Below are 27,757 nucleotides of genomic sequence, written 5' to 3' on the forward strand. Positions count from 1 at the left end.
TTATGCTGTTATCCTAGCTAGCTTTACATTAATAAGATTTGAGGTTCGTCCCTCTTTGGAGTCATAAAAGATTTAAAGCATACAAAATTCATGGCGATTAATTCATAGCCTGTCCTCTACTGCAGTGTCTCTTGGCATCAACATTCAGATTTAAGAGAAAGAAGGAATACTGATGGGATAGCCTAGGTTACAAATTCAATCTTCAAGGTTTAAAAAAACAGGGTAATATAAAACAACACAACTGAACAGAGCCATAAAAAATAATGTGATTATTTTTATGTTTTCTGTTGGTTTAATTTAAAGAGAAATAATCAATCATAAATCACAAGCTTTGGACAGTATTAATTTGATAGAGGTGACATAGTATTCTTCAAAGAATATCCAAACTCTCAGAATATGCACTTGGTTGACTAACAAAAATATTAAAGAATTTGTAATTTAGACAATCCACTGTGAGGGGATACGATTTAAAGTACTCAAGTCACTACAACTAATACTGCCTTTTCAAACCAAATCAATATAGTCACTCAGAGACTTTCATGTGTGGGATTATATATCTACTGCACATTAAAAAATACTAGAAAGAACGTAGGATCTATGCACACATGCCATTATCAAAAGCTTTTCCAGAGTCTCATCTCTCCTTGTATAAACACACTTTATCCCTCTTTAGATATGCAAATCCAGGTAAATGAAGCTCACACACCAGAACATGGCCTGAACGTGGTCAGGTCAAAACACTCTACTGTTTAAACTAATAATAAAAAGTGTTTTTCAATTATATATATATATATCGCTTATGTTTATCAACTAAAGAAAAATGTCGTGTTATTCCTTTTTTCTGTTCTGAACAATTTAAAATCCTGAAAAATCTTTTGACAAAAAAAACAGATGGAAAAGCACCCCTAGGCTGGAAAAGACTCTAAAAAATCCACAACATTAACAATGACAATAAGAAGGCCATTAAACCCAAAACTATATGCTCAGTCACATTGACTGTTTGTGAATGAAGTGGAACAGCCTGCTGAAGGCTGCACTACCTGCAATAACAAAAGTACTCATATGCTCTATGTGAAAGAAATCTTATGGCTTTCAGTAACTAATTACCTCATTCTTCTCACAAGCTGCTGGGGGCATAGGGTCACCACCTGGGGCAGACACAGGACCAGGATGCACTGCGTCATCGCCAGCGGAATGCAACATCCTGTCAACAGGAGTGTCAGTTCTGGAAAAAAAAAAGTTTTAAAAAATAAAAATCTTCTGCCATAGCTTTGTCATTTTTAGCAGAATCGTCAATTTATACCTAATAAAATGGCTTGTCCGTTGCTCAGTTCTACAATATCTCTTTACATAACACTTTTTTATAGGAAAACTTTAAATACTTAGCCTACCTTTCTGGGGACTCCTCATAGATACTGTGACAGTCTGTGTTTTCCAGCATTAAGCTTCTGCTCAGGTTGTGCGCTCCTGGGTACTGGAAGTTAGCGAAAGAGTGAGACATCGGTGAAGTCTTGTTGGTGAGGTCTGTAACTCTCTTGTCGTGACTGGACAATCCGTAGGAGAGGCCATCCAGCGCTGGGTTGAGAGAGCGAGACATGTAGGCGTCGGCTGACTGGGGCCGCCGCATGGGCGAGGATGGGTACGGGGAGAGCTTATTAATAAGGGGGGTTAAGAGGTCAGCGTAGGCTGCCTTGGTGGGCTTCACCAGCTTGTCCACGTGAATGTTGAGCATCTTTTGCTCAAAGGCGCAGGAGAACACACTGGGAGACAGGTTCTGGAGCCAGGAGAGCAGGCTTAAATCGAGGTCGTCGCAGCCATTGCCACACAGCATGTCGATACCCAGCAGCACCTCGCTCTCCGTGATCTCTTCCCCCGTGGCCTTGCTCTGGCAGAACTCCACGCAGCACTCGTACAGCATCCCCTTGATGAGCAGCTGGAAGAGGCGGTTGTTGCTGGCCCTGAAGCCGGCCTCGCTTAGCTTCCTGTCGGCGGGGATGAACTCCGCGACCATGACACAGGCCTCCTCAAAGCAGTGCACCCTCGCGGTGCTCGGGTTCCAGTCCTTGAACTCGGTGTGGTTGGTGAGCCGGGGCAGAGTGAGAAGCAGGCACAGCTTACTGTAGTCCTCCTTCGAAGGGCAATACTCCTCCAGACTGTGAAGACACTTCACTGCCTCCTGCATAGTGAACTCCAGCTGCAGAGGTAAATAACAGTAAACACAGAAGCTAAAATTAAAATGACATTAAAATGAACTAAATGCATACAGTAGGTCGTCACTAGAATAACAGCATTTACTTAAAATATCCCCTTGATGATATTTTTAAGAGCATGGGCAACTGAGACTTGTTAATTTCATGCATGATCTACTGCTTGCATCTGTAACTTGCAGACCGTAAATGACAATGACTGCAAAAATTAAAAAAGGGGTCTGTGAACAGCATATGTCACAGTATTTCCATACAGAAGGATAGCAAGGTTGCCTCACAAAAATGTAAGCGCGCGTTGGACTTTGAAGTAATACAACGAGTAATGTAAAGTAAGGTTAACGAGCAACTCTGATGGATATATATAGAAAACCTTATTAACATAATACCGAGTGCACCATTTCTTCATGGTAAGATCCTGTGACACTTGGGTCATTTTCTCCAATTCAAATTTGAATGATGAAGATTCTGTTCACAACATTATAACAGTTCCTCCTGGAAACAAGCCCATATACACAAGGGACAGTATAAGAATGGTGCTGTGTCAGCATGCGGCCTGAAAAGGAACAAGTAGAGGTTAATTGTGGAATTAACCTCTCACTGTACCTTCATCTAAGAACACTCCTGTCTAGTTTTTGACTCGGAAAGGAATAATAATAGTAATAAATCACCATAATCATTAGCCATCCATTTTCTAACCGCTTATTCCAATTCAGGCTGCAGGGAAGCCAGAGTCCATCCCAGGCATAAGGTAGAATACACCCTGGATTCCACACAGACAGCATCACAGCACCCCAGGTCTGGAACTGAACCCAGGGCCCTGGTACAGTAAGCTAGCAATGCTAAACACTGCAACACAAAACTGCCCTAATATTATGACTAATTAAATAATGATAATTTACTAACATAGTGGATCACACCTGAATTTCTATTCAGTAAACAAAACATTCTAGATAATAATGATAATAATGTTGCTTTATTAGCCCTATACAATTTCTTGCATTAGGAATTCGTCTTTTCGCATACCCCAGCTTGCTCTCCATGAGACACAGACAGGGAGAGAAGCTTGGGGTCACAGCGCAGGATCAGCCATTGTACAGCAGTTGGGGTTAAGGGCCTTGCTCAGGGGCCCAATGGAGTAGGATTCCTCTGCCAGCAGCGGGATTTGAACCGGCAACCTTCCAGTCACAGGCACAGATCCTTAGCCACAGAGCCACTGCTCCGCCCAAGACAAACATTCCCACAATTCTTGGTACCTGGGTAGCCATCTGAATTAGTACGCAAGAGCAACGTACACATACAGCAATGGCGAGTTCTTTTCTGCCACACTTAAGAGGTGTTATCTGCTCAGCTTGTGAATCCACTTTTCCAGACTCACCTTCGCTGACATTATAAAGTATCTAATTTAACTAGCTGCTCTAAGCGTTCATCTTGTCAGTGCCATTACCACTTACATGCTGAGGCTCATCCTCTGCTGACATTGCATTATTCACACACAAAGCTTCAAGGAATTTCTGTTTCAGAATGATGTATCGGAATCTACAGAGAGGGGAAACAAAATTCAGCAAGAAATCAATATCTAAATATACACTGTTAAGATGCATATGTATGGGAACGGAAATAATAGGCTTTCTGTCATTAAAAAAAATTATCAGCTCGTGTTTTTAGAACTGAGTCACACTACTTGGAGCCAGTCTACAATACCTCTTCCTGTCAAATTTCTCCATGCATTCCAGGGGCTGGATGAACTGAAGAACTTCATCCCACTGGCCATCAAGAACCAACTGCCTGTAAAGGACAGTTATGGGGGCACATCAGTTGTGAATGTGATCATAGATAAAAAAGAACTATTTAGTTATGCAGAAAGAATATTGACCTTCAGCTCAACAGGTCTCTATTGCTATATGGGACCATCTCTGTATAGGATAACTACAATATTATTCCATAAATACCTAATGAACGCGGACTCTAAAATGATATCCCATTTTAGATGGATCAGTCTCTCCTGTGGCATTAAGAAGATTATGATGCACAAGAACTTTATGATGCATTTTCCTTTTTTAACTTGTACTATGTACAGTCTGTCTGTGGTGAATTTATAAAAGGAGAAGTTATAAGTTCTGAGCCTTGCCATGTAGACTTTGTGATTCTGCAGTGTTTTTGATACCTTCTCCCCTGCTCACTGGAGGTTGGCAATTTCCCTTGCAGTTGTTTTAGTTATTTTCCCTCTGATAATTTTTCTATTATTAACTCTAGATGTTTTTTTTTTTACATTGTTAAGCCAGTCCTGCTAATTATACCTGTAATATTTTGTCTTCGGTGTATTCTGAAGGGGTTGAATTTGGTATGGCTTATTTCTGCTTTAGGGTTCCGATTACAGTTTTTATTTTCTTTCGGCTTCAAAGTTGCCCGCTATTTTTAAAAGACATTTTAGAACTGTATTTTGAAACCAAAACCTGAAGTCAATAAGACACCAGTTATATATGATTGCCACCTGACTAAAAAGAGACATGTGTTGGCCAGTTGTCCCAATACTTTTGCTCAGTTAAGAGGTTCTAAACTATCAAATTGTTTAAATAACTGAATTGCCTTTATAAAAAAATAAATAAGATACTTATAAGCTGTGCTGATCAATTTTTTCTTGAGAAATGATTATTACATTTCAAAGTGAGAATCATGGGTTTGACTTCACCGTTTGGAGGTTAATGTACACGTCACTTATGCAAGACACAGAGTACCTCCAATCTACAAAAAATAAGGCTAATATTTTTTTTAATTAAGAAAAAATAAATTGAAAATCAAGGGCCCAACAAACCATTATGATTTTTTTTAAAAATAGCTATCCACAGCACTGTTTTCTTTTTAATTGAAAGGACATAGGTATGTGAGTTTCTATACCAATCTAAATTGAACTAAGAATATTCCAGTATCACCAAAGCTAAGACATGAATGACTGCTTCATAGGCAAATAAGACAACAACATAGAATATTCACATTCCACTGCACTAGGTCTCCCTCTCAGAAAAACTGAAGTGTTGCTATTCAGAGTAGAATCATGTATTCCTTCATTTTACCAGGTACCTACCTCAGGAAGAGCATATCATCAGAATAGAGTCCATTAATGACCCCACTCTCCTTCTCCAGGGCCAGCATACTGATATGCAGCTTCCTTGAGTTCAGAAAATCCAGGATGAGTTTAATAATTTCCACCTCCTTTATGTTTATGGTCTCCTCTGCCGTCATGGTGTCAGTTTTAAAATGAACTGCAAAAAGATACACCAAAGAATAGTACACTCACAATAGTACTACAATCCGTAAGAACCTAATTAACAAAAATCTCAACAGGATAATCTAAGAGCAGAACAGAAAATATGATTACTCATTTTGCAATCTAAGGTATTACAACTGTAGAGAATTTTCCAGAAATAGCTTTATGGTGACGTTAGTGCTCTGAACAGTCAGAAAACAATTAGACATCAAAAAAGGTTTAGAGGTCTGAACTTACATTTTCAAATTCCACAAACTTATTATTTGTAAAAGGCTGTCAAAATATGTCTTCCAATAACTTTAAAAAAAGCATTAAAAATAAAAATATATTAATTTTTTATATATAAATACGTATTTATATGTATAAAAAAATCAACTTAATTATTTCATTTTTGGGAGTGTTATGTGTGGTGTGTTAAGTATAGCCCAAACTTGTTTTTTTTTTCCACAACTGTTGACTGTATGTTCAATTACACCAATAACTCAATAACATGAATGGCTGTGGCGTCAACAAAGCACTATCAATAAAGTCAATACTACTGAAAGCTAAAAAACTCTTCATTTAACCAAATTAAATTTCTTGAATTCACGGGAAAGCCAAATCTACTACAAGGTCAAGTTCAAGTTACACCGATGAAAATTTACAATTCAATCTAGTCGAATAGTACAGCACATTACCGACCAAAGTACAAGACCTGCCAACAACAAAGTCACGACAGTCTAAAGATCCCTACATAAATCACTAGAGGAAGCTCCCATTATTTAAAAATCAAATGAATCAGGGCTCCAGTATGCCTGAGAAGCCTTGTACAAATCACCACTTAATATAAATCCTCTGTGCATGTGTTCCCATTCCACTGGCATTCCATTTAGGGTGAAATCCTGCCTTGTTTCCTATAGCTCCAATATGGGCTCCAACTTGCCACAACCTTTAGTAAGATTAGGAAGCTTTTAAAAGGAAAAAAAAAATGAAAATAGCATTGTTTCACAGTCCAATTAAATTCAGTCTCAAACATGACATACATAGTGCCATATTAAATTTAAATAGACAAATTGCACACATGTATCAACACAAATCCATGCATGAACTTGAATATATTAATTCAGGTGGGTAGCTGCGTCAGCATGCGTAGGCTGCAAAGGAACAAGTAATAGGTTTATTCCATGCTGAAAAAAAGAAGAAAGAGAACACAACGTTTCGGCCGTGGAGCCTTCTTCACACCTTCACACTTGTTCCTTTGAATATATTAATATCATTGTGTTAAAAAAAGGGCAGCATGGTGGTGAAGTGCCACCTCCTGGCACTGGAGCCCTATTTCCTAGGATCTATCCGTGAGGAGATTAGATGTTCTCAACATTTTGTGTGAGCTTCGTTCGGGGTGCTCCTGTCTCCTCCCACAGTCTAAACACATACTGGTAGATTAACCGGCTTCTAGAATAATTGGCCTGGTGTGTGCAGTGTCTGTGTGTGGCTTGCGATGGACTGGCAACCAGTCCCACTTGTCCAAAAACAACTTACTTGGAAAGGCTCTGTCACTCTGTATTGGATAAAGTAGTTAGAAAATGGATTGACAGATGGATTTTTAAAAAAAGCATTAGTGGGCTTCAGTAATCATAATGGGAGATATTATGTTTGTGCACATAAAAATAAAGTTGATTATGTGCGGGCCGGAGTAATGCAAGGACCCAAATCTTGGTCACTGAACACAGAAAAGACAGAATAAGTATCAATAACCCATAGAAATGTATGCTTAAAATAACAGTAAGATACAGAAAAAGAAATGACAAGATACTATATACAATGGACACGCAGGCTATAAGAAATTATATTGCAGCCTATTTTATTACACAAACACAATTCTGAACTGTATCTGCAAACCGAAAATAATCAAAGAAAAGTAAGAAGACCCAAAAGTAAAATGGTCAAATGAAATCTGTCTTCTGGATAAAGTTATAACCTTGGAGTTATAACTTTGGAGTTGAGGGAGAAAATAAGGATAAGGAAAAATACCAGTGCATATTTTCCTAAACGCAGGTCAGAAATTTCTAACTGAAGGAATACTAGTTTCTGGTGACTGGTCCCTTCATGAATCAAATGCAAAGGATAAAGTGGTAGACAAGATGAACAGAACAAAAAACATTCTGTGGAGCCGAAATACATCACTTATAGAAATAAATACTTATTTACACCAATACACTTGGTGGTGGCGGAGGGGATCCCCATTACCTGTAAAGCGCTTTGAGTGGAGTGTCCAGAAAAGCGCTATATAAGTGTAAGCAATTATTATTATTAATACTTGAAGACTAGACAAACAACTTATTAATATATACATGATCTACAACTAGTTGAAGCTACTGTATGATAAGTCATTTTTATAGTGACATCATAAATGGTCAGGTGTAAAATTGCTTTAATTAATTTACATTGTCACTAAAGCTATTCCAAAATGTTTAAAAGCATCGTACTTGACGTACTGTACATTGTTTTTTTGTGTGTGTTTTTAAGTTAATTGTGCTTTTTACCCAAGGAAAAACGAAATAATAAAACTAAATTCATTATATGCAAGTCCGATATGATATACGATATAATACACTGAAATGGCATATTGATATACAATATTACAAATTGAATTCTGTTATAATAAAAATGAAGATTTGAAACTAGGAGACGGTCATCTATTGAGCAATGCACACCTACTGTACCTGTGGCTTAGGGGGTACTGTTTTAATATTTGCACATATTATACAAATTAATGCTTTACAATTCCTTTCAAAACGACATGTAGACTGCAAAGTCAGACATACTGTATTTCAAGCAATCTGAATTGCGAATAAAGCCACAAATGGCAGAAAAGGGGTATCTTCTAGATTTTCAGATAATGTGCCCAGAACTTTAACATCTGCAGCATAAAAATAACGAAAGCAGCGCCCACCCCTGTTTTTTTTTTATTTCTGTCTGTTCTCTAGCTAAAATAGGTGGGTCATCATCTGGTAGGAACGCGCTGGAGCCTTCACTGCGCAGTCTCTCACTGACAATCGCCAAAGCTCACATATTCTCGCCAGTTTCTACTGACAGGTCCCTTCATTCATCAAATGCAAAAGCACTGTCAACATGAAATGGTCGATAAGACCAAAACAAATTGTGGCGGCCACTAAATAAAGGGTTTTCTTCTGAAAGCTTGGACGGAGAGTAAGACATCCAAATCGTACAGCAATACGCATCTCAGTGTTATTAATATCATCACAGATACACATGGCAACCAGCTCAGCCTTCTTTTTATATTAACATTCCTTTGTTAATTAATCACTTAACGCGCTTATCTCGTACGTCCACGGTAATCAGATGATGACACAACGCAGCAGAGACACGCACAGACTGATGTGTGGTATCCAGATAATGGAAAAGACCAGCAAACCAGAGCAAGACATGCATCATCTCCATTATCATCACTACTAAAGCACCAGCAACCAAACCGCACACAAAACTCACCTTCTCGATGCTATAAACACATGTATTGAAAAAAGTGACGGGAAGATGCCTTTACTGGGTATTTTTTATTGTTATGTTCTACAAATCCCAATTGTTTTCCCTTTATCCCTTGTTGTCGTCTCCTCCCACCCTGTCTGCTACCCGACTCTGGTTGTCAAGCGGATCGCTGCGAGTCACCAATCAGAGTCGAGCACTCTGCGCCGGCACTCTGAGGACCCACAGCTGCCCTCGGCACTGCCTCTAAGGAGGCGCTCAATAACGATTTCGATGCAGTCAAAGCAGTTACATTTATACAGTTTAATGGTTAGAAACAGCGAATACAGGCGACATCGAGACAACAGTAACGATGTGTTTTTTTTTTCAAATGAGCATTTAACTCGTTGAATATGTTTTGCCTAAAGACACAAGGGAGTGTCCAGATTTCCTGCTCTATATGTGCATTTTGCTCTAGTATTGCAAGTTAAGGACTAGGCACCCAAATTGTCGTAGTGCTACAAGTAAGAATGTATCAATATAATGTGTTTAGCAAAATGGATATGGAGTTCTTGTGCCTGGTCTATAGCTAATAATAAATAGCTTTTGATCCATCTATTGACCGTAGCCGCTTCATCCTAAGGAAGGTCACAGTGAACCAGAGGCTAAGTTTTCCACAAACACGACAAATACGACCTACACAAAGGGTAACCATTCTGGGATCGAACCCAGAACCGTACGCTGCTTCACAATGACAGGACAAAGGCATTTCAAACAAAGGACAAAATGATTGTAACTTTGCAGGCAATCTTGACTGGACGTTTAAGCAAAAAAAGCGATTTCTCTCTCACCTATTCTCTCAAAGACTGTCACCTTAGTATCTTCTAGGGCTTAGTATAGTTAACCAATAAATAATTTAACTAGGTGCAGACTCGGGACTGTAAGGTCTAAAGGTTTCAGTTACTGCTGCAACGTAGCATTGCATACACTGCATTGATAGGGATTCATTTATCTCGAGTAAAATCTAATTCCGATTAGAGGAAACGAAAGCTACCAGAGGAAAGACCCCGCAAAAATCCTGAATACAAAATCGTGTTTTTGCGAATCCAAGTGGAAGGTAGCTGAGGTTTTACAGTTCTTTAAGAAGTGATAATACAAACTCCAGAAAAAAAGGCAGCGCCATCTAGTGGTGTATCTGTCGGCTTGAAAACTGTGTGACCATAAATGGTCCGGTTTGGTGTAAATAATAATTGCTTACACCTATATAGCACTTTTCTGGACACTCCACTCAAAGCACTTTACAGGTAATGGGGACTCCCCTCCACCACCACCAATGTGCAGCATCCAGGTAGATGATGCAACGGCAGCCATAGTGCCCCATAACACTCACCACACATCACCTTTCAGTGGGGAGTAACGAAGCCAATTCATAGATAGGGATAATTAGGAAGCCATGATTGGTAATGGCCAATGGGAAATTTGGCCAGGATGCCGGGGTTACCTGCTCTTCACAAGAGACATGCTGGGATTTTTAATGATGCTGGCCCCACTAACAACCCTTCCAGCAGCAACCTTATTTTTTAGTTTCCCATCCAGGTACTGACCAGACTCATACCTGCTTAGCTTCAGTGGGTTGCTAGTTGTGAGTTGCAGAGTGATATGGCTGCTGGCTAAACACCAGCCAGATCATATTGACAAGGAGAAATTCAGGCCCACCTTTGATTGCCAGCAGCCATATCGCTCTGCAACTGTAAGCAATTACTCTGTAAGCAATTATTATTATTAATTATATATTGTTTTGCTATGTGCCAGATTTACCTTAAACAACATGTCAAAAAACTGTCATTTCCAAAAAGCATCTATTAATATTTTGTCTTAGACTTAAGTCTTAGACAGGTTTCATTTTGCAAATAGTCCATCTTACTGGTGCACTTTGTTCTCAAACATGATAATGACTACTTCACAAAAGTGCAAACCTTTCACAATGAAGTGCATAACGTAGTGTTATGAGCTATGGAAAATTTCAATAAGAATTTGAGTTAGAAGAACTTATCTAGAGACGAGGGAAAAGTTGCCCAGGCATGTTTACATATTTCTACTGTATATGTGAAAATAGAAAAACACATAAACCAAATAGAGCTGGTAAACAGAAGAGGAAGCTAAAAGATAGATTACTGACTTGCTTTTGATTTCCAGTATCCTCAATGGCACATCAAAGAATTGTCTTATTATATCAATGTTCATCATTCTAAGCAACTGATTAGTTTGACAATGAAGTTTGTCTTTTATATTTTACGTCACTGTTTTTTTATATCACTTTCATTCTAGTTTATTTTTGGTCTAGTACTGGTAGACTATACTATATGCATACTATTTAAATGTCAATATGTCAATGTATTTTATTTTTAGTGTATTATTCTCTTCTGTACTCTTTTGTGAATCACTACTATTATGCTGAATTTTTTTTTCTAAACATTTGTTTTCTGTAGAGCTAGAAAATCAAACTTCAAGCTAATCCGGAGTTAGTTTTCTCAGTGCATCAGGATATGCAAAAAGCACACATGATACAGCTTTTCAATGTCTGGAAATCAAGATATAATTCCATTCCTCTGTCCATTTTCTAATTCCTTCTTCCAAGTCAGGTTTATGGGGTGCCAAAGCTTATCTCTGCAACCAATGGGCACGAGGCAGTGTACACAAATTTTCCCAGAAGCCTATTAGCCTATAGTACCACTTTGTTTTTTTACTGAGGAAATGCAAGCTCCAAAAGAAACCCTACGCAAACACAGGGAGAACATACAAGCCCCAAGCAGACAGAACCCAATGTCCAGAACTGAACCCAGGACTTTAGTGCTGTGAGGCAACAATGCTAACCACTACATAAACAGAATGTCCCTGATATAATTGCATAAAAATGAATACTTTAGAAGAAAAAATAGCTATTTCCCTATATGTGAAGGAGACGTAGCACAATGCTTCTCATTAGATTATCATAAAGAGTAATACTTTTGAACAAATATACCATGAAAAATAGTGTATAATGACTATTAAGACCATTTTTAATCATCTCAGTTGACATTAATGTTTTACAATATACTGTCTATTACTTTGCAGATGGGCATTAGAAAACGTTAGTGGTCTGGGGTTTTCATTAACATTTTTTAAACAATATAATTTTATTTGTCACTTGTTGAATTCCATCTTGGCAAACCCTTTCAACATTTATGACACCACAAATATATCCTTTTGAGGCCATGCTTCATTTTATTTGATGCAAAAGAAAAAAAAATAACTACATGTTACTTCAGCAATATGTTGACAATATAGGGACAGCACAGCGTCTGAAAAATGGAAGCAATGCTCCATCAAGGTGGACAGATTAGCACACAATACACTGTACAATAATCAACAGTGCCCGTTTTACAATTAAATAGCTATTCAGTTTGGCTTGAAACAGCCAAATTAGACAACTATAACAGCTGTCTTAAAAATAATACCTCTTCTACATCATGAAACCCAAAAGGCTTCAATAACCAATATAACTGCTGCTTTTATATTTGTCCACGAAACACATACAACTGCTTGTTTGGCAATTCTATAAATAAACCCCAATTAAAGCACCAGTGTTTGTGTTAGAGACAGACATTCAAATCTGATCTGCCACCTGCATAAGGTTTTCTGGTAACCTACAAAACTAAAAGTGATTAAATAGTTTTATAAAACTAGCAGGCTTAGAAAAGAAAGAAAAGTATTCATAGTTATATACCATACAGTAACAATTCTCTACCAATACACTAAGAAATAGTCAGGCACATTCTACCTTTAGACATTTTACAAAGGAATGCCACTGAATCTTAATTTGATGAGAAAGAAAAATGAAAGCAATTATAAAAAAGGAATAGTCAAACCCCAGTCACGTCAATATGTATGGATTGTTACATATGGCACTTTTTATTTTTCCAGCATATTCTGAACTGGCTTAATGTACACGTTTTAAAATGAAACTGTGTAAACTATCCTTTTTTCTTCCCAAAAACTGTTAAATAGTAAAATATGAATTTATTCACAAGCATTTCATACATTAGCTACAAATTACAAATCTCAAATTCTATCATTAAAAGTTTACTACATGCAATCAAAACACAGGAAATAAATACAAGTGAAGCTATGTGATGCCCTTCTGGTAAGAAAAAGTTATCTTTCCTGGTGCAAGTGAGAAAATAAAGAAATTTCTCAAATAGAAAGTGCCATACATAAATTAATCTACCATATTGTTTACAAGGACTTTCCTATAACAAAGCATAATTACCAGGATGTTAAACACAGGGAATGTATTTAATCTGTGGTGACAAGCACTATCTTGAATTTTAAATTTCAAAGAAAAAATAACATAAAACTAAAATTTCTTAGTTATCATTTTAATGCATTTAATCTTTTTCAATAATGGGATATTCAGCCGATATTTGTTTAATGTAAATCTGAAATCTGTCAATGTCTACATCTGGTCTTGACAATGGAAATCTGTTACATATCTATAGGCAGAATGTATATGCATTTTAGTCCCTCATTCAGTTTTATATACACATGTATTTATACATTTTTTATTTTTGTGAAATACATATCTTTATCTTGTTCATGCAGAGAGAATGGAGAAGCCAATGATAAAACTTTCCACTTTTATTCTGGAGGCACATCTCTCATTATTCTTTAAGATGAAAATCATCTTTTTTGTACAGTTTTAACAAATATACACACTGAAAATAAATTAGATTTATATATTAACAAAGATGACATCAAATTGTAAAACCTGCATGACCAGCAAAGTCTGGACTCAGTTTAAAATAAAAAAAAGGTTACACTACAGATGGATAAAGAGAGAGCAAAAACCTTTACAGAATTCACTCCAAGACGCAACAATCATTTCTCCATAAAGATCTTAGATTAAGAGACTACTGTTTTTCAGGCCTTTCACATGAGTGATATCCCCAAAACTATAGTAAAAAGTGCTTTTTCACTGTCTGCATTTTAAAATAAAGCATTATGAGTAAGTTTCAACAAAGATTAGGTTAGTGTTTTGTAGTATGGTATAAAAAAGATGACCTTGTAGACATAAGGAAGTGAATTAACTGTAATCCTTCTTTAATTTCAAGCCTCATAAGACATTTATTAAACCCCATTTCCAAATACCCACCATTATTAAGTCTTTTCTGGAAGACTTCACTAAAAAAAGAACAAGGAATGTCACTTTTGCATACATGGTAAAGGTTCATGCCAAGGTTCTTCAGTAATGTAACACCTTGTATGCCCAAAATATACACAGTATACACATTTTCATGGAAGCAGATATAAAAGAACATAATTTTTCTTCAACCAGTAAAGAAAAAAAAAACACTGCTAAATAATCACTGGTAAATACAACCCTTAAAAATGAAACATGGCATCCTAATGTGATCTACTGCAAGTCTCTTAATGAGCAATTGATAATAGCAGTCAGGAAGAAAGTTGGAAATGTACTTCAATATTCATGAATCGCATTGAATTAAAAACGTATTTACAACCGTACGCTAATTGATAAAACTAGTCTCAATAGACAGAATATGAAATCTATAGTTATATTTTTCTAAAACTAACAATTGTTATGATTAAGGCAGGAGAGTCTAGCCTTCTTGTCCTGCCTGAAATTAGACTGTTCATTGAGACAAGTGACGTTTGCCACATTTAAATAGTCATATTTTTCTAATCGATTTGTATGTTCTAGAAAATGAAGTCATTAGCTACTCTGCATTATTCAACATATATATAGTAGATATTTTTGGTGATTATAAATAAACCAAGCTAAGCATGAGTTTCTAATACTGAACTCTCTGAAGAAAACATGTCAGGAAACGTCTTCTGAAACAGTAAAGGAGGTTTTGAGTCCATTTTTAGAGGACAAGAAGTTTCAACAATAAAGGTATGTAATCAGTCAATGATTAGCTTGTCTGCCCTATTTTCTACAGAAAAAATATATACAAACAAGCCTTTGCGTTTTTCCTGAAGCACACTGTGCAATACTGTTAAGAAAATATGTCAATAACAAAAAATGTTTTGTTGAGTCTGGTGCTTTTGCCATTTGTTATAAACTAGTAAATACCTATGTAGTGACTTGCTTTGCATTCAATCGACATTTTATTGGAAAAGTAACCTAATACATCATTATTTTCCTTAGAACACTGTAACACTTTCCATTTTTCTCACATTTTGACTTGGGTGACAAAATTGTGTTTCTACTCCCAAAAATAAGAAAACACTGGTGTACAAAAATCTTTCATGAAGTAGCCCCACAGAAAACTTAGAGCCATCACATATGAAATTAAGTCTAAGGCCACAAATGATAAGAAATATGACAAATTCATTCTATACATATGATTAACATTCAGTGCTTCAGTGTACCAAATTAAATCATGGCATCCATACTTTCTCTTGGCACATACAAAACCATACACACACGTGCTTTAATAAAATTACCCAGTATTGGATGATCTTTTTTTACTGAAATACATCAGTGATTTGCACATAATACGTTTAAGTGTTTTACATTCCAGTTGTGCATAATGACAGCAGAGTTTGGTGTCCAGTTTGAACTAAGGAAAAAAAACAGGAGAAAAAGAAAAGCTGAAAACAATAACATTGTTTTATTTGTCCATTGGCAGCAACGAAGCCTAATCCAAATGGATATTTAATATGAAGTGCAAGTTGAATGTGAATGTTTTAATTAAAAAAACAGAGCGAAAGTTCAGTCTTCTAAGACTTGGAAGGCAAAACTTTTTTAGGTGTGACGGGCTTCTTGGTCTGCCACAAGTGGCTGTGAATGGTAATGGCGTCAACACTTGCAGACATGGTCTTAGCAGGGATATGGCTGAACTGCTTCCTGTCAGAGTTGTACTTGTACAGACCCTCAATCATCTTCCTGGTGATGGACTTGGGGCCAATTCCTGCCAGCTTGTTGATCTCCTCTGTCTCCGGGCAGTATGTGTACAATGACCTGAACTGGCAGCCAGAATCCCGGAACAGAATCAAAAAGTTGTTGGCCTCCGACTTCTCCATTTGCTAAAAGAAGTAGGGAGAGACAAAGGTGTCGCTTAAAAAAAAAAAATGTAAGCAAATCCAAAACACTTGTAAGAGGATACAAGGGCCGAACAATTAAAGATGTATACAAGTATATGAAAGTATATATTTAAAACCAGCAACTGTTATGATTAAGGCAGGAGAGTTTAGCCTTCATGTCCTGCCTGAATTGACATTGTTTTCATTGAGACAACTGATGTTTTCAACATTTAAATAAGTTATAAAGGTGGCCTTCACATTAATCAAAGTAGACAATGGAAAGATTAGCCACTTTGCTAACTGTTATATCGTAGGCAAATCTTTTCAATATCCTTCATTCAAGAAACAGCTGGATGAGACCCTCAGATCACTTAACTACTATTAAAGTGGACAGTTGAACTAAATAGAATCCTCTTGTTTGTAAACTTTCTTAAGTTCTTATACTTCATTTTCAACATTAAAGTTGTAACTAGTCATATAATTGATACAGGTATAGTTGAATTATTTATGTATAAATATAGCTGTACAATAAAGTGGTTTATTTCTACTTGGATGCACATCTAAAAATCTTAGGGAAAAAAAAGGTTATATTTCCTAAACAAGAGCAAACTGCACCATCTTACCTCCAATATTTTATTCTTTTGACCTTCATTGACCTTGCCAGCTAGACAGCAGTGAGACAAGGCATTCTGGATAATGTGCTTATTAGACTTTGCACTAGGCTCTTTGTAAAGCTTTGGGCCTGTTCAGAAGTAAAACAAGAAAAGAAGAGCTTCAGCATTCAATTTATTTATGCAGCCAACAGCATGACTAATCTTTTGCATCTCAAATCTTTTAATATAAAATATAAAATATCAACATAACCAGTAAAAGTTCAGATTATGAATTACAAAAAGAAAAAATGCTGTTACATACAGTACGTAGCACATTATAAAACGGGATAGACCACAGATTAATGTGATTGGGCATGAACCCATTTATACAGTTTGTCATCCTTTTAAAGCTTTCGATGGAGCCATTTAATGTGTGGGCTATTTTAAAAGCCACAATTCATCTTATTTCTACTTTCATCACTATTTAAATACATCATGCAAGGTAGAAAATGCTACAGAAAAACAGATAGCACCTGTATATTCTGTGTTGGAAGCCACAGAAGATGTTGTAGAACCATTTTCCCAATCCTTCTCTCCATTGCGACTGCCCGATCGACACGGTGATAAAAAACCATCTGCTGACTCAGGCCTTAAAAATACATTTAAAATCATATCTAGCATTATTTCTGAATAATTACAATACATAAAACAGGAATTCGGCTAACAGTCAGATAGGGCGTCTTAATATTAATATTAATATTAATAACAACAATAAAAATAATAATTGTTATTCTGGAGACTTTCCTTTACAAAAAATGACTTCAATCCCCCCTATAGGAGAGAAGGTAAAACCATGCACGGTATCTAGATTAAATACACAGAATTAAATAGGATTGAGAATCTAATGGATACAGGCCAGGATGTACAACATACAGTATGAGATTAGAGAGCAGCAGGTTAAGTACCAGAAGTATGGCACAAAATACCTCTATAAGTGAGCATGAGAGGCAAATGAACACAAACAATAACATGTTAGCAAGTACAGGAATAGCAGATCAGAAACATTTGCTAACATTTAATCAGCCTTTAAAATATACAGTACATTTGAAAATGAGATTCAGATGGGAAAAGGAAGGTTATTCATGAATAGAAGCACCTGTACTTTAAAGTTAACAGAAACCATTTAACGATTTAATCCCACAATTCTAGAATTACTTCATGATGAAAGTAAGCCACAGTACGCACAGGTGTTTGGTACCACAGCTAGTAATAGAATCCATATTTTACGTGGAGGTAAATAAAGTGATCTTATCTTTAAAAAAAGGAAAGGTGGCACTGTGGCTAAGGATGGAAAGTTGCCGGTTCAAATCCTGCGTCCGGCAGAGGAATCCTACCTTGTTGGGCCCCTGAGCAAGGACCTTAACCTCAACTGCTCCAGGGGCACAGTACAATGGCTGACCCTGCGCTCTGACCCCAAGCTTCTCTCATTGTCTGTGTCTCATGGAGAGCAAGCTGAGGTATGCGAAAAGATGGATTCCTAATGCAAGAAATTGTATATGGCTAACAAAGTGATCTTATCTATCTTATACTGTAGATGGTGACCTTCTTGGTCACTTGATTTGACCTACAGTGCCTTGCGAAAGTATTCGGCCCCCTTGAACTTTTCAACCTTTTGCCACATTTCAGGCTTCAAACATAAAGATATAAATTTTTTATTTTATGTGAAGAATCACCAACAAGTGGGACACAATTGTGAAGTGGAACGAAATCTATTGGATTTTTGAAACTTTTTTAACTAATAAAAAAATGAAAAGTGGGGCGTGCAAAATTATTTGGCCCCCTTGCGTTAATACTTTGTAGAGCCACCTTTTGCTGCGATTACAGCTGCAAGTCGCTTGGGGTATGTCTCTATCAGTTTTGCACATCGAGAGACTGAAATTCTTGCCCATTCTTCCTTGCAAAACAGCTCGAGCTCAGTGAGGTTGGATGGAGAGCGTTTGTGAACAGCAGTTTTCAGCTCTTTCCACAGATTCTCGATTGGATTCAGGTCTGGACTTTGACTTGGCCATTCAAACACCTGGATACGTTTATTTGTGAACCATTCCTTTGTAGATTTTGCTGTATGTTTGGGATCATTGTCTTGTTGGAAGATAAATCTCCGTCCCAGTTTCAGGTCTTTTGCAGACTCCAACAGGTTTTCATCCAGAATGGTCCTGTATTTGGCTGCATCCATCTTCCCCTCAATTTTAACCATCTTCCCTGTCCCTGCTGAAGAAAAGCAGGCCCAAACCATGATGCTGCCACCACCATGTTTGACAGTGGGGATGGTGTGTTGAGGGTGATGAGCTGTGTTGCTTTTACGCCAAACATATCGTTTTGCATTGTGGCCAAAAAGTTCGATTTTGGTTTCATCTGACCAGAGCACCTTCTTCCACATGTTTGGGGTGTCTCCCAGGTGGCTTGTGGCAAACTTTAGACGAGACTTTTTATGGATATCTTTGAGAAATGGCTTTCTTCTTGCCACTCTTCCATAAAGGCCAGATTTGTGCAGTGTAAAACTGATTGTTGTCCTATCACTTTTATTATCAGACTCTCCCACCTCAGCTGTAGTTCTCTGCAGTTCATCCAGAGTGATCATGGGCCTCTTGGCTCAGTCTTCTCCTTGTCTGAGCTGAAAGTTTAGAGGGACGGCCAGGTCTTGGTAGATTTGCAGTGGTCTGATACTCCTTCCATTTCAAGATGATCGCTTGCACAGTGCTCCTTGGGATGTTTGAAGCTTGGGAAATCTTTTTGTATCCAAATCCGGCTTTAAACTTCTCCACAACAGTATTACGGACCTGCCTGGTGTGGTCCTTGGTCTTCATGATGCTCTCTGCGCTTTCAACAGAACCTTGAGACTATCACAGAGCAGGTGCATTTATACAGAGACTTGATTACACACAGGTGGATTCTATTTATCACCATCAGTCATTTAGGACAACATTGGATCATTCAGAGATCCTCGCTGAACTTCTGGAGTGAGTTTGCTGCACTGAAAGTAAAGGGGCCGAATAATTTTGCACGCCCCACTTTTCATTTTTTTATTAGTTAAAAAAGTTTCAAAAATCCAATAGATTTCGTTCCACTTCACAATTGTGTCCCACTTGTTGGTGATTCTTCACATAAAATAAAAAAATTATATCTTTATGTTTGAAGCCTGAAATGTGGCAAAAGGTTGAAAAGTTCAAGGGGGCCGAATACTTTCGCAAGGCACTGTATTTCTTGTCTGTCTTTGGAATCTGACAATCTGAGAAACATTTTAGAAAACAGGGAAGGCAATTAGTGGTTCTATATGCAAGCTTTTAGATGTAGTCTCCTTTCATGTAAAACTCACTTCTTGTATGTGCAATAGTAAACCATTTCTAATTTTCACCTGTGACAGCTGAGTGCCGGAGCTCTGGCAGTTGCATTGATGAATTTAAGAGCCGTGCTGACTGTGCTAACATGGACTGCTCCTTCCAGTAAGCAGGAGCCAAAATAATGAAGTGAGTTAGGTCATATCAAAGAGACTAACCTTGTGTTTTTCAGTTTAGTAGATTTCAATAAGTAGTATAGGTTTCCTGAGGCTATGTCACTGCTTCTGAAAATTCCAGAAAAGGGGAGACAAAGAAGAAAAAAGAGAAACAAGGATGCAGGACAAAGAATATTATGTCTTGTGGTCTATGGGGAAAGAGATTAAAGGTGAAATAGAGGTCAGTAAAAGAGGAATAAATTAAAGAGGACTGACAACAGTCACTTATGCTTAATGCAGAGAACTTTTTAATAATTTCATGCATAGACTTTGTTAGCCAAGGAAATTAAGAACATGCTGCAGCCCTATCTTTTTATGCTACTATCATGACCAACAATATTTTTAGAACACGACAGGAAAAAAGTAAGATTTGTTCCTGTAACCTAACCGAGACGAGGGCAATTATGATACATTGTGTCTTTTGCCTGTGAAAGGTTCCGAAGCATTTGTATTTTATGATTCAACCTCAAAAAATAAAAAAGCATACAGGGATGAATCCTTGATGAGCTCAACTGCTTGTCAAGAAGGGAGGTTTCGTACTTTTACATCATTGACACTTTGTAATGCTTCCGTTTGAGCACAAAGTATCCTGTAAGCAATGAAGATCTAAGCATTTAGCTATGGGGGGGGCAAAAAGTGAATACCATTCTTCACCTGGGGGTTCTCTTGCCTGACTGCACGCTGTCAGTGTCCGCCAAGTTCAGCGAGGCCAGAGAGAGGCTGGAGACTGAAAAAACACGAGGACGTGAACCTGGATTTGAAAAACAAAGTGTTCACAATCAACACCGTTCCAAAACCGACAAGGAGTCTGTTCACAATGCTTTGTGTACCCACCTATGCAACTGGTTTGTTTTGTTTGAGGCTTCCACAGATGCATGCCTTAATATTGTATCTTAATATTGACTGTAGAAATTGATTTCCAGACACATGGTTGTGTCAGTTCACATACGAGTACAAAAATGCATGATACGCTGTATGTTTTCATACCAACTTCAGCTTCCTGTTTTATTAGGACTGATTCTTCATATAAAATAACACAAAACTGGATGTGTTCTCTATCTGTGAATCTGCAGTTGCTTTTATTATTAGTTGTTAATGGCTCACTTTAACATCATCTGACAAGGCAAAACTGAGACTTTTATAATTCATTTTGGAACATAACTATAATAAAATTAAAATCCGTATAATAGCACTCTAAAAACATTACTACCATTAATGTTCTAACATCAAGACAGACTGTTTAAATCTGGATCCAGACATATCCAGACTTTTTACTCAATTAAAAAAGACTTTAGAAATCATCGACAAAAATTGAAATCTGAACATATCAAATTTGAATCCTATACATTTTTCAGATCAAAGCATTAAAGTATGTAAAGATGTTTCTAGTTTTCCATCTCTGCATGCAAGTAGCAGTGAGTTTCATTAAGAGACATAATTTAATGCAAGTCACAGCAGAGTTTAAAAGAAAAGTTAGCATTGAGAAGGGAGTACATGGGCTAGTTAATGCTACAGACATTAGAAATTAGCATGCATATATGTAAGCAGATACAGGCTTGTCTTTTTTATAGGAATTTGAAATCTGAAGTTTTAATGAGCACATTAAATAGCAAGAGCTGAGGGAATATAGTTAGCCAATCCAGAAAGGATGCAGGTGGCACAAAGCAAGCTGGCACGTATGGCACAGAACAGACCCCCTGTGCATCGGGGCATGTGTTACCTGCCGGAGCCCTGGCAGGGGTTTTGGGAGATTCCATGATATCTCTGTGGACAGATTTTGGGCGAGGTTTCTTCTGTTTGGAGCTGGCAGGACGTGGCTTAATCACGGTGTCCATGTCTTCCATTAGTTTGAGCTGCTTTCTCCTAAGGTACTCCTGCTTAATGAACTCTCTGCGTGCTTTCTCATCCTCCTTCTTCTGACGTTCTTCTTCTGCTTTAATCCTGAAGGGGACAGCAAGGGACACCTTATGAGGGATGAAAATCTTCTGCCTTAACATATGCAGCAATACTTTCAATTTACAGGCCAGTTTTTCTACTGTGAAAATTTATTTTATTTATGAGTTTATGTTTTTCTTAAGTGATCCAATAGACTGTAGAAAGACCTGATCTGAACTCTTTGAAGGCAATCCTATCTGGATCCTATGATGAACGCTGGAAATCGGTTGAACAATGGCCTGAAATCTGAAAATACCTGGAGCAGATGTTCCAAAGAACAGTGGGTTCTTTGGCGATTTTTTCCCCAGAAGAAATTAATAAAAGAACGTCTGCACTTTACAGGACTGCTGCAGTTTAGTTCAAGATAGAAATGTGTCTTTTGTTCCAAAACTGGAAACTATTGAGAGTCTGTGCTTTAAAAGATCTGCACAACACAATTACCAGTTAACCTTGAAAGGAAATGGGGGAATAGGATATGACAAGTATGTTTTGACAACACATCCTGTATTTGACCAGTGATAGTTCTAGTTTCCTTATGCCTTCACTGTGTATCTTACTATCTACGTACACTTCATGGGTCATGGGTCTTCTTATGGGGTTGTTACGTCCCAGTGTGATGTCCATGTGTGTTTTGTGTCTGTTCCACACTTCCTGACCTTGATTGTTCTCCCTCCCCCATTGGCCCATCATGACATCATTGTTTCTGCGTGACATCATCATCAATCAGCTTCTCGGCCAATCAGAGTGCAGCTTATTTAGGTGTTCTGAATGTAGGGGCCTTTCATTTGACTTCGGTCCTGCTCGGCTTTGGTTTCGTTTAACTTTTGGTTTTTGCTTTGGCTTCGCTTCGTTTGTGTGTGTTTTTGAATAGCTTTGGGTTTTGATGGTTTGTGTTCGTCTCTTTGTACTTTTGTTTGTTTGCGTTTATCCTTGTTTAGCCATTACTTTGCCCAGGTGTATTGTATCAACCTCTGTGTTCTTTTGTACCCTGTTACATGTGTCCACTCTCATTTTCCCTTTGGTATTCGTAGTTCACTTGTGTATTTGTGTGAACTTTTGTGTATAGGGTTAGTTTAGGTTGTTGGGTACATGCTACACACATAGTTCATTTTTGTATTAGTCACACTAGTTTAGTATGGGTGAGTGCCGTTTGTCTTATTATCCTAAATGTTTCACCCCTTTACCCCTAGACACTTGGGGTTGGAACAGTAAGAGTAAGAGTTATGGCGCATTTAAAAAAAGTTCATCCTAGTATTGCCTTCAGATGCCAACATCTTGATGTTTCTCTGCACTGCACGAACGTGGACTGCTTATGGTCCAGGCGTACGGAAACCCTGGCAGCTTACCGGGCCTCTTCTTTCTTCTGTTCCATCTCGGCCTCCAGCTGCTGCTTCCGCTGCTGGGTCTCCCTCTCTCTCCTCAGCCTCTTCTCCAGCAGTGCCGCCCGCTTCACTGCCATATCGTCTTCGCCCTTCTGGTCGTCCTGTTGACGAGAAAGCGAGTCAGTCGGGCATCGTGACCGCGAGCAGCACACAGTCTCAAAACCTGTTTCGGTAAATGTATTATCATCATTTTAAAGTTACTTACTGAGGCTTTTGAGCTCTCTGAAGGACCGTATAAACTGTGGGTCATACTACAGTCATGTTGCGTTAAGTATTTTATTGCCCTTTCAAAATTTAACAAGGCTCGTCATTTTCAGAAAATGTCTATTAAAATAGCCAGCACTGAGTGAAATGTGAATTCTTATTTACATTTGATATCCTGAAAAACAGAATTTCATAACCAATCAAATTACCGTCACCAATCCTTTATCTGTTTGGCTATATGGCTCTGAAGACCTGTACCATGTACTTCATTGATCAGAGGAGATCGTTGATCATTCTTTCACTGATGTCATTCGAAGTTTTCAGGTGACCAGCTGTTCTCTGCAGTTGCTGCTGCAGTAAAAGCCAAGCGGGCCTTGTCCCACCCTGGCAGTGCTCAGTCAGTTCTGTGCTGCAACGTCACAGTCTTCTAATGTCTTGGTCCTGACTCAAACCAGCAATCCTTGACTACAGAATTCAACCAGTACACAGAGCAAGTGCTTTTATTGATTAAGCCACTCAGGAGCCCTGAAATAAAAACCTTATGCAAAATATCTAAAGCTATGCTGCACACACAACAGCTTTTTAAATTAAATTCTACTGTACTATGTCAAGCATGAAATATTTTTAAGACACATTTACATGTTTCTTATTAAATTATTTATCACCCACAGACCTCTGACCTACATTTTAGTGATGCACAACTGATCCTGTACTATACAGATTGTCTCTTTTGCCTTGGCCTGTATACGTTGCTCTTCATCATTTTTATAATTAACGGATACCCTACATTCCTAAAAAAAGTTAGGAGTGTAAAAGCTCTAGGGAATTTAGGAAAAATGCACTGTCATAAAATTAGGGCAGGTTGGTCATGGAAAAAAAGTGTGTGCTACTGCATGCAGTACCAAAAAAATAAAAGGCAAAAAACAATTTTCTACAGTGTAGTTTTAAGTTACACAGTAAAATTAGTGCATATTTTTGAAAATAACGCTTAAACCAACAAAAAGTTTGCACATATTTGCTCTGTTAAGTAAATCTAGGTTTAGGTTTTACAGTACAATATTTTATACATCCAGCAAAGGCACTTTAGAAAGGCACTTTGGGGGGGGTGCTTTAATTTGTACCTTAAAAAAGAAACCACAGCACATCTTCTGATCTTCATCATAGACTTCTCCACTGACTTCCCCCTCTCCATGATCTTCTAATTCTTGTCCCTCCAGAGGCTTAAGTATTGATAATGGAACTTCAATCAAGCTCTTGGTGCTCTGCCCAAGAACATCACCCGGGTTTTCAGTGGGGGTAACTATAAATGTCTCTGTTATTGGCTGGGATAGCACTTCTGAAACAGTGGATTCTAAAGGCTTTATCTCTCTTTCCTCTTCTTCCCTCTCTTTTGTTGGTTTTTCCTTGGGTTCCTCGGCTGTAGAGGGTGGCTCGGCTTCCACCCCTTTCTCTGACCCTTCTTTTGGAAAAGAATGGTCTGGTTTCAGTCTTTCAGCAGCATCCTTCTCCCTGGCCTCAGTCTCAGAGGATGGTCTGGAATCATGTCCGAGACACACAAAAGAGCTGGTTTGGGTCTGGCTGGGAGAAAACCTCCGAAGGCGAGGGAGGCTATCCACCGACTGGGGGGGGGTTAAAATGCGGTTGAAAGGTGTGATTTTTAGTTCATTTGGCCGCGGAGTCCTGGGGGTCTTTGAGTGGAAAGAGGCCGACTTTCTCTTTATGCTTGTCGGGGACCGATGGGAGGTACGAGGCGAGTCTCCCGAGGACAAGACGGGTGACAAGGAGCCAGTGGAACGGGTGGCAGTGCGGAGATCCCGGATTTGTTTCTGTGGCGAGGGCTGGGGAGGCGAAATTACCCATGCCTGCTGCTCTCGCATCTGCATGATGACCTCCTGCTGCTGGGCCAAGCGCTGCATCTCCTGCTGCAGGAAGTTCAGAGAGGCATTTAGCTTTTCAATGGATTTGGTGTACTCCACCAGGTCTACTTCCCCTAAGTTCTCATCATTGGGTGACTTCAGCCATCGGTTCTGAGCTTGGTCCATGCTATCCGTGATGTCTGTTTTACACTTCTCAGGCCTTAGGTTGTTATCGTCAGCCGTTTTGAAAGGCTGGCTGTCGGTGGACAGCTTTTCGTCTTCTGAACCGGCAGCCTCTTCCCTCAGGGGTGAGGTACCGTCTCCTTTTCTCTTCACCACCGTCAGGAATGCTGTTCTCCCCATCCTCTGCCTGTGCCTTGTAAAGGCTGCCTCCACCTTTTTCTTTTGGGCTTCGATCGCCCTGCGTTTCTCCTCCAGCTTCATCCTCAGCTGAACCATCTCGGACGCCAACAGCTGCGTGGGATCCCTCCCTGTTTGTCTGACTGGGCTCTCCTCCGGAGTTTGAGCCCAGGCCACCATGTGCGGGATGTTGAGTTCTGAACTCTCAGGAGTGGTCTTCTGAGAGCTGCTTCCACTGCTCCTGCCGTCGACGTTATTCAGTTTTTTGAACTTCTGTTCTGCGAAGCTGGTCATCTTGATCCCTGAACTTGAGGATGCAGTACTACCGGCCTGAGACTTCGCACTTAATGAGCTAGGACAGGGGCTTATCATTTCCCTCGGGTTGCCGGCTTTTAATTCATAGTCATGGTCCATATCTGAATCCATGCTCACAGTGTAGTCTCTTAGAGATGAGTCCTCGTCCATGGTTTCCTGAATATCCTCCGTCTGCACATGAATCCCAGTGTCCACCTCGGTCGTGTCGGGGCTCATGGCTCCTTTTATCTCTGTAACAGAATCTATACCTGCTTCCTCTAGCTTGGGCTGTGAACTTGAATCCTCTAAATCCTGACAATGGAGGAAAAATCCATTGTTCACTTTATCCGACTGGAGGAGTGTATGTGGTTTTTCTGTGTTGTGAATGATTTTCAAAGCTTCCTCAATGCTTGGAGTCCCTGTGAGATTACCATGCCCATCCATGACTGGCCCATTTGAAAGTCCATGCTGATTCCTGATGTTATTACCTCTCCCTGAATGCTTGCTGGATAGTTCTGTGCCTGTGAGGCTCTCTGGGCACTCCTCCTCCTCAATGCCCTCTTTTTCCTTCTGTCCATTCACAGGCTGGAAGGAGAGGTTTCTTTTAATCAGATTCTTGGGCATCTGATGGACTTTGAAACCCAGACCTTCAGTGCTGATAGACCTGGTCATCCCTCTGCTGGGGGCAGTGGGAGTCTGCATAGTGTTTTCGTTATCAAAAGGAATATCAAAGGATACTCCATGAGCTGAGGACCTACATTGGAAGACAGAGAAATCATCATATTTTACATGAGAAAAAAAGATTAATTAAATAATGAAACCATGTTTTTACTTTGCTGATTATTTGTCAAAACATTACTGTTTTGTGAGGGCCTAACCCTGCTTGAATCCTGAAATAAAGTCAGGTTCCACTCACTCCTATACTTATAGACAGGAACTGATGTACATATAGAACATCCCTTCCTATAGAACGAAGGTTTTACAAACCGTTTTTCCTTTGGCCACGTTCCAACGTAACCATCCACGTAAGACATTGAAGTTGATCTTTTCATCACACCTGAAAAAAAAGAACAGCTCTTGAAGGTATGTAAAATTATAGTAAAAACAAGAAGAAAAACAAACTCCAAAGCGATGAAGTAAAGCTTGTCTTGAGGGCAGCAGAGCAGGTAGACTGTAGCAGCTGGGAAAACAAGAGGCTGTGTTACCTGAAACAGGAGGCTGAGACTGTGGTTGTGTGTGTCTGACAGACATGAGAGACTCTGATGGTGACAAGGGCAGACTGGAGAAAAAAAAACATATTGGTCAAGCTTAGTATATATCTTACTTTAGCCTGTACTGTGATTCATAATTTAAGAAACTCTGTCACAATAATAAATGTATTGAACCTATCATAATCTGAATTGATAAAAAACAGTGCTTTGCAGGAGAAATAAAAAAAAATACCTGGGCTGGTCAGAGCTGGAAGGGCTCTCAATAAAGCTTCTCTTTGTGGCATTTGAAATGGGAACCGAAGGCATGTTTCGCAAGGAATGGACTGGCTGTGATGCTGGTAGCAAATGAAAC

At 38.7% G+C, this 27,757-nt stretch overlaps 2 protein-coding genes across 8 annotated transcripts in view; both read right to left on the reverse strand.

Annotated features, from left to right (window-relative positions):
* Positions 1 to 9,128, reverse strand: part of wdr47a (WD repeat domain 47a) — a 20,671-nt gene extending 11,543 nt beyond the window's left edge. Inside the window, exons 1-6 of the mRNA XM_015355520.2 lie at positions 8,962 to 9,128; positions 5,290 to 5,467; positions 3,909 to 3,992; positions 3,659 to 3,743; positions 1,392 to 2,194; positions 1,108 to 1,225 (exon numbers count right to left, since the gene is read on the reverse strand). Of these exons, the coding sequence (XP_015211006.1) occupies positions 1,108 to 1,225; positions 1,392 to 2,194; positions 3,659 to 3,743; positions 3,909 to 3,992; positions 5,290 to 5,447 (1,248 nt within the window). The 5' untranslated portion in view covers positions 5,448 to 5,467; positions 8,962 to 9,128. The remainder of the gene's footprint in view (positions 1 to 1,107; positions 1,226 to 1,391; positions 2,195 to 3,658; positions 3,744 to 3,908; positions 3,993 to 5,289; positions 5,468 to 8,961) is intronic.
* A 3,047-nt stretch (positions 9,129 to 12,175) lies between these two features.
* camsap2a (calmodulin regulated spectrin-associated protein family, member 2a) overlaps positions 12,176 to 27,757 on the reverse strand; it is a 52,227-nt gene continuing 36,645 nt past the window's right edge. For 2 of the 7 annotated variants that reach the window (XM_015355575.2, XM_015355573.2), the window contains 11 exons: positions 27,638 to 27,740; positions 27,400 to 27,473; positions 27,182 to 27,251; positions 24,806 to 26,948; positions 23,445 to 23,581; positions 21,884 to 22,104; positions 20,818 to 20,914; positions 20,167 to 20,232; positions 17,147 to 17,262; positions 16,644 to 16,762; positions 12,176 to 16,023 (listed from right to left, as the gene is read on the reverse strand). In XM_015355575.2, the coding sequence (XP_015211061.2) occupies positions 15,718 to 16,023; positions 16,644 to 16,762; positions 17,147 to 17,262; positions 20,167 to 20,232; positions 20,818 to 20,914; positions 21,884 to 22,104; positions 23,445 to 23,581; positions 24,806 to 26,948; positions 27,182 to 27,251; positions 27,400 to 27,473; positions 27,638 to 27,740 (3,452 nt within the window). In that variant the 3' untranslated portion in view covers positions 12,176 to 15,717. The remainder of the gene's footprint in view (positions 16,024 to 16,643; positions 16,763 to 17,146; positions 17,263 to 20,166; positions 20,233 to 20,817; positions 20,915 to 21,883; positions 22,105 to 23,444; positions 23,582 to 24,805; positions 26,949 to 27,181; positions 27,252 to 27,399; positions 27,474 to 27,637; positions 27,741 to 27,757) is intronic. The other 5 variants (XM_015355578.2, XM_015355577.2, XM_015355579.2 and 2 more) reach the window with 3 other exon arrangements.

This window comes from Lepisosteus oculatus, chromosome 9 (genome assembly GCF_040954835.1).
Source record: "Lepisosteus oculatus isolate fLepOcu1 chromosome 9, fLepOcu1.hap2, whole genome shotgun sequence".
Classification (NCBI taxonomy): Eukaryota; Metazoa; Chordata; class Actinopteri; order Semionotiformes; family Lepisosteidae; genus Lepisosteus; species Lepisosteus oculatus.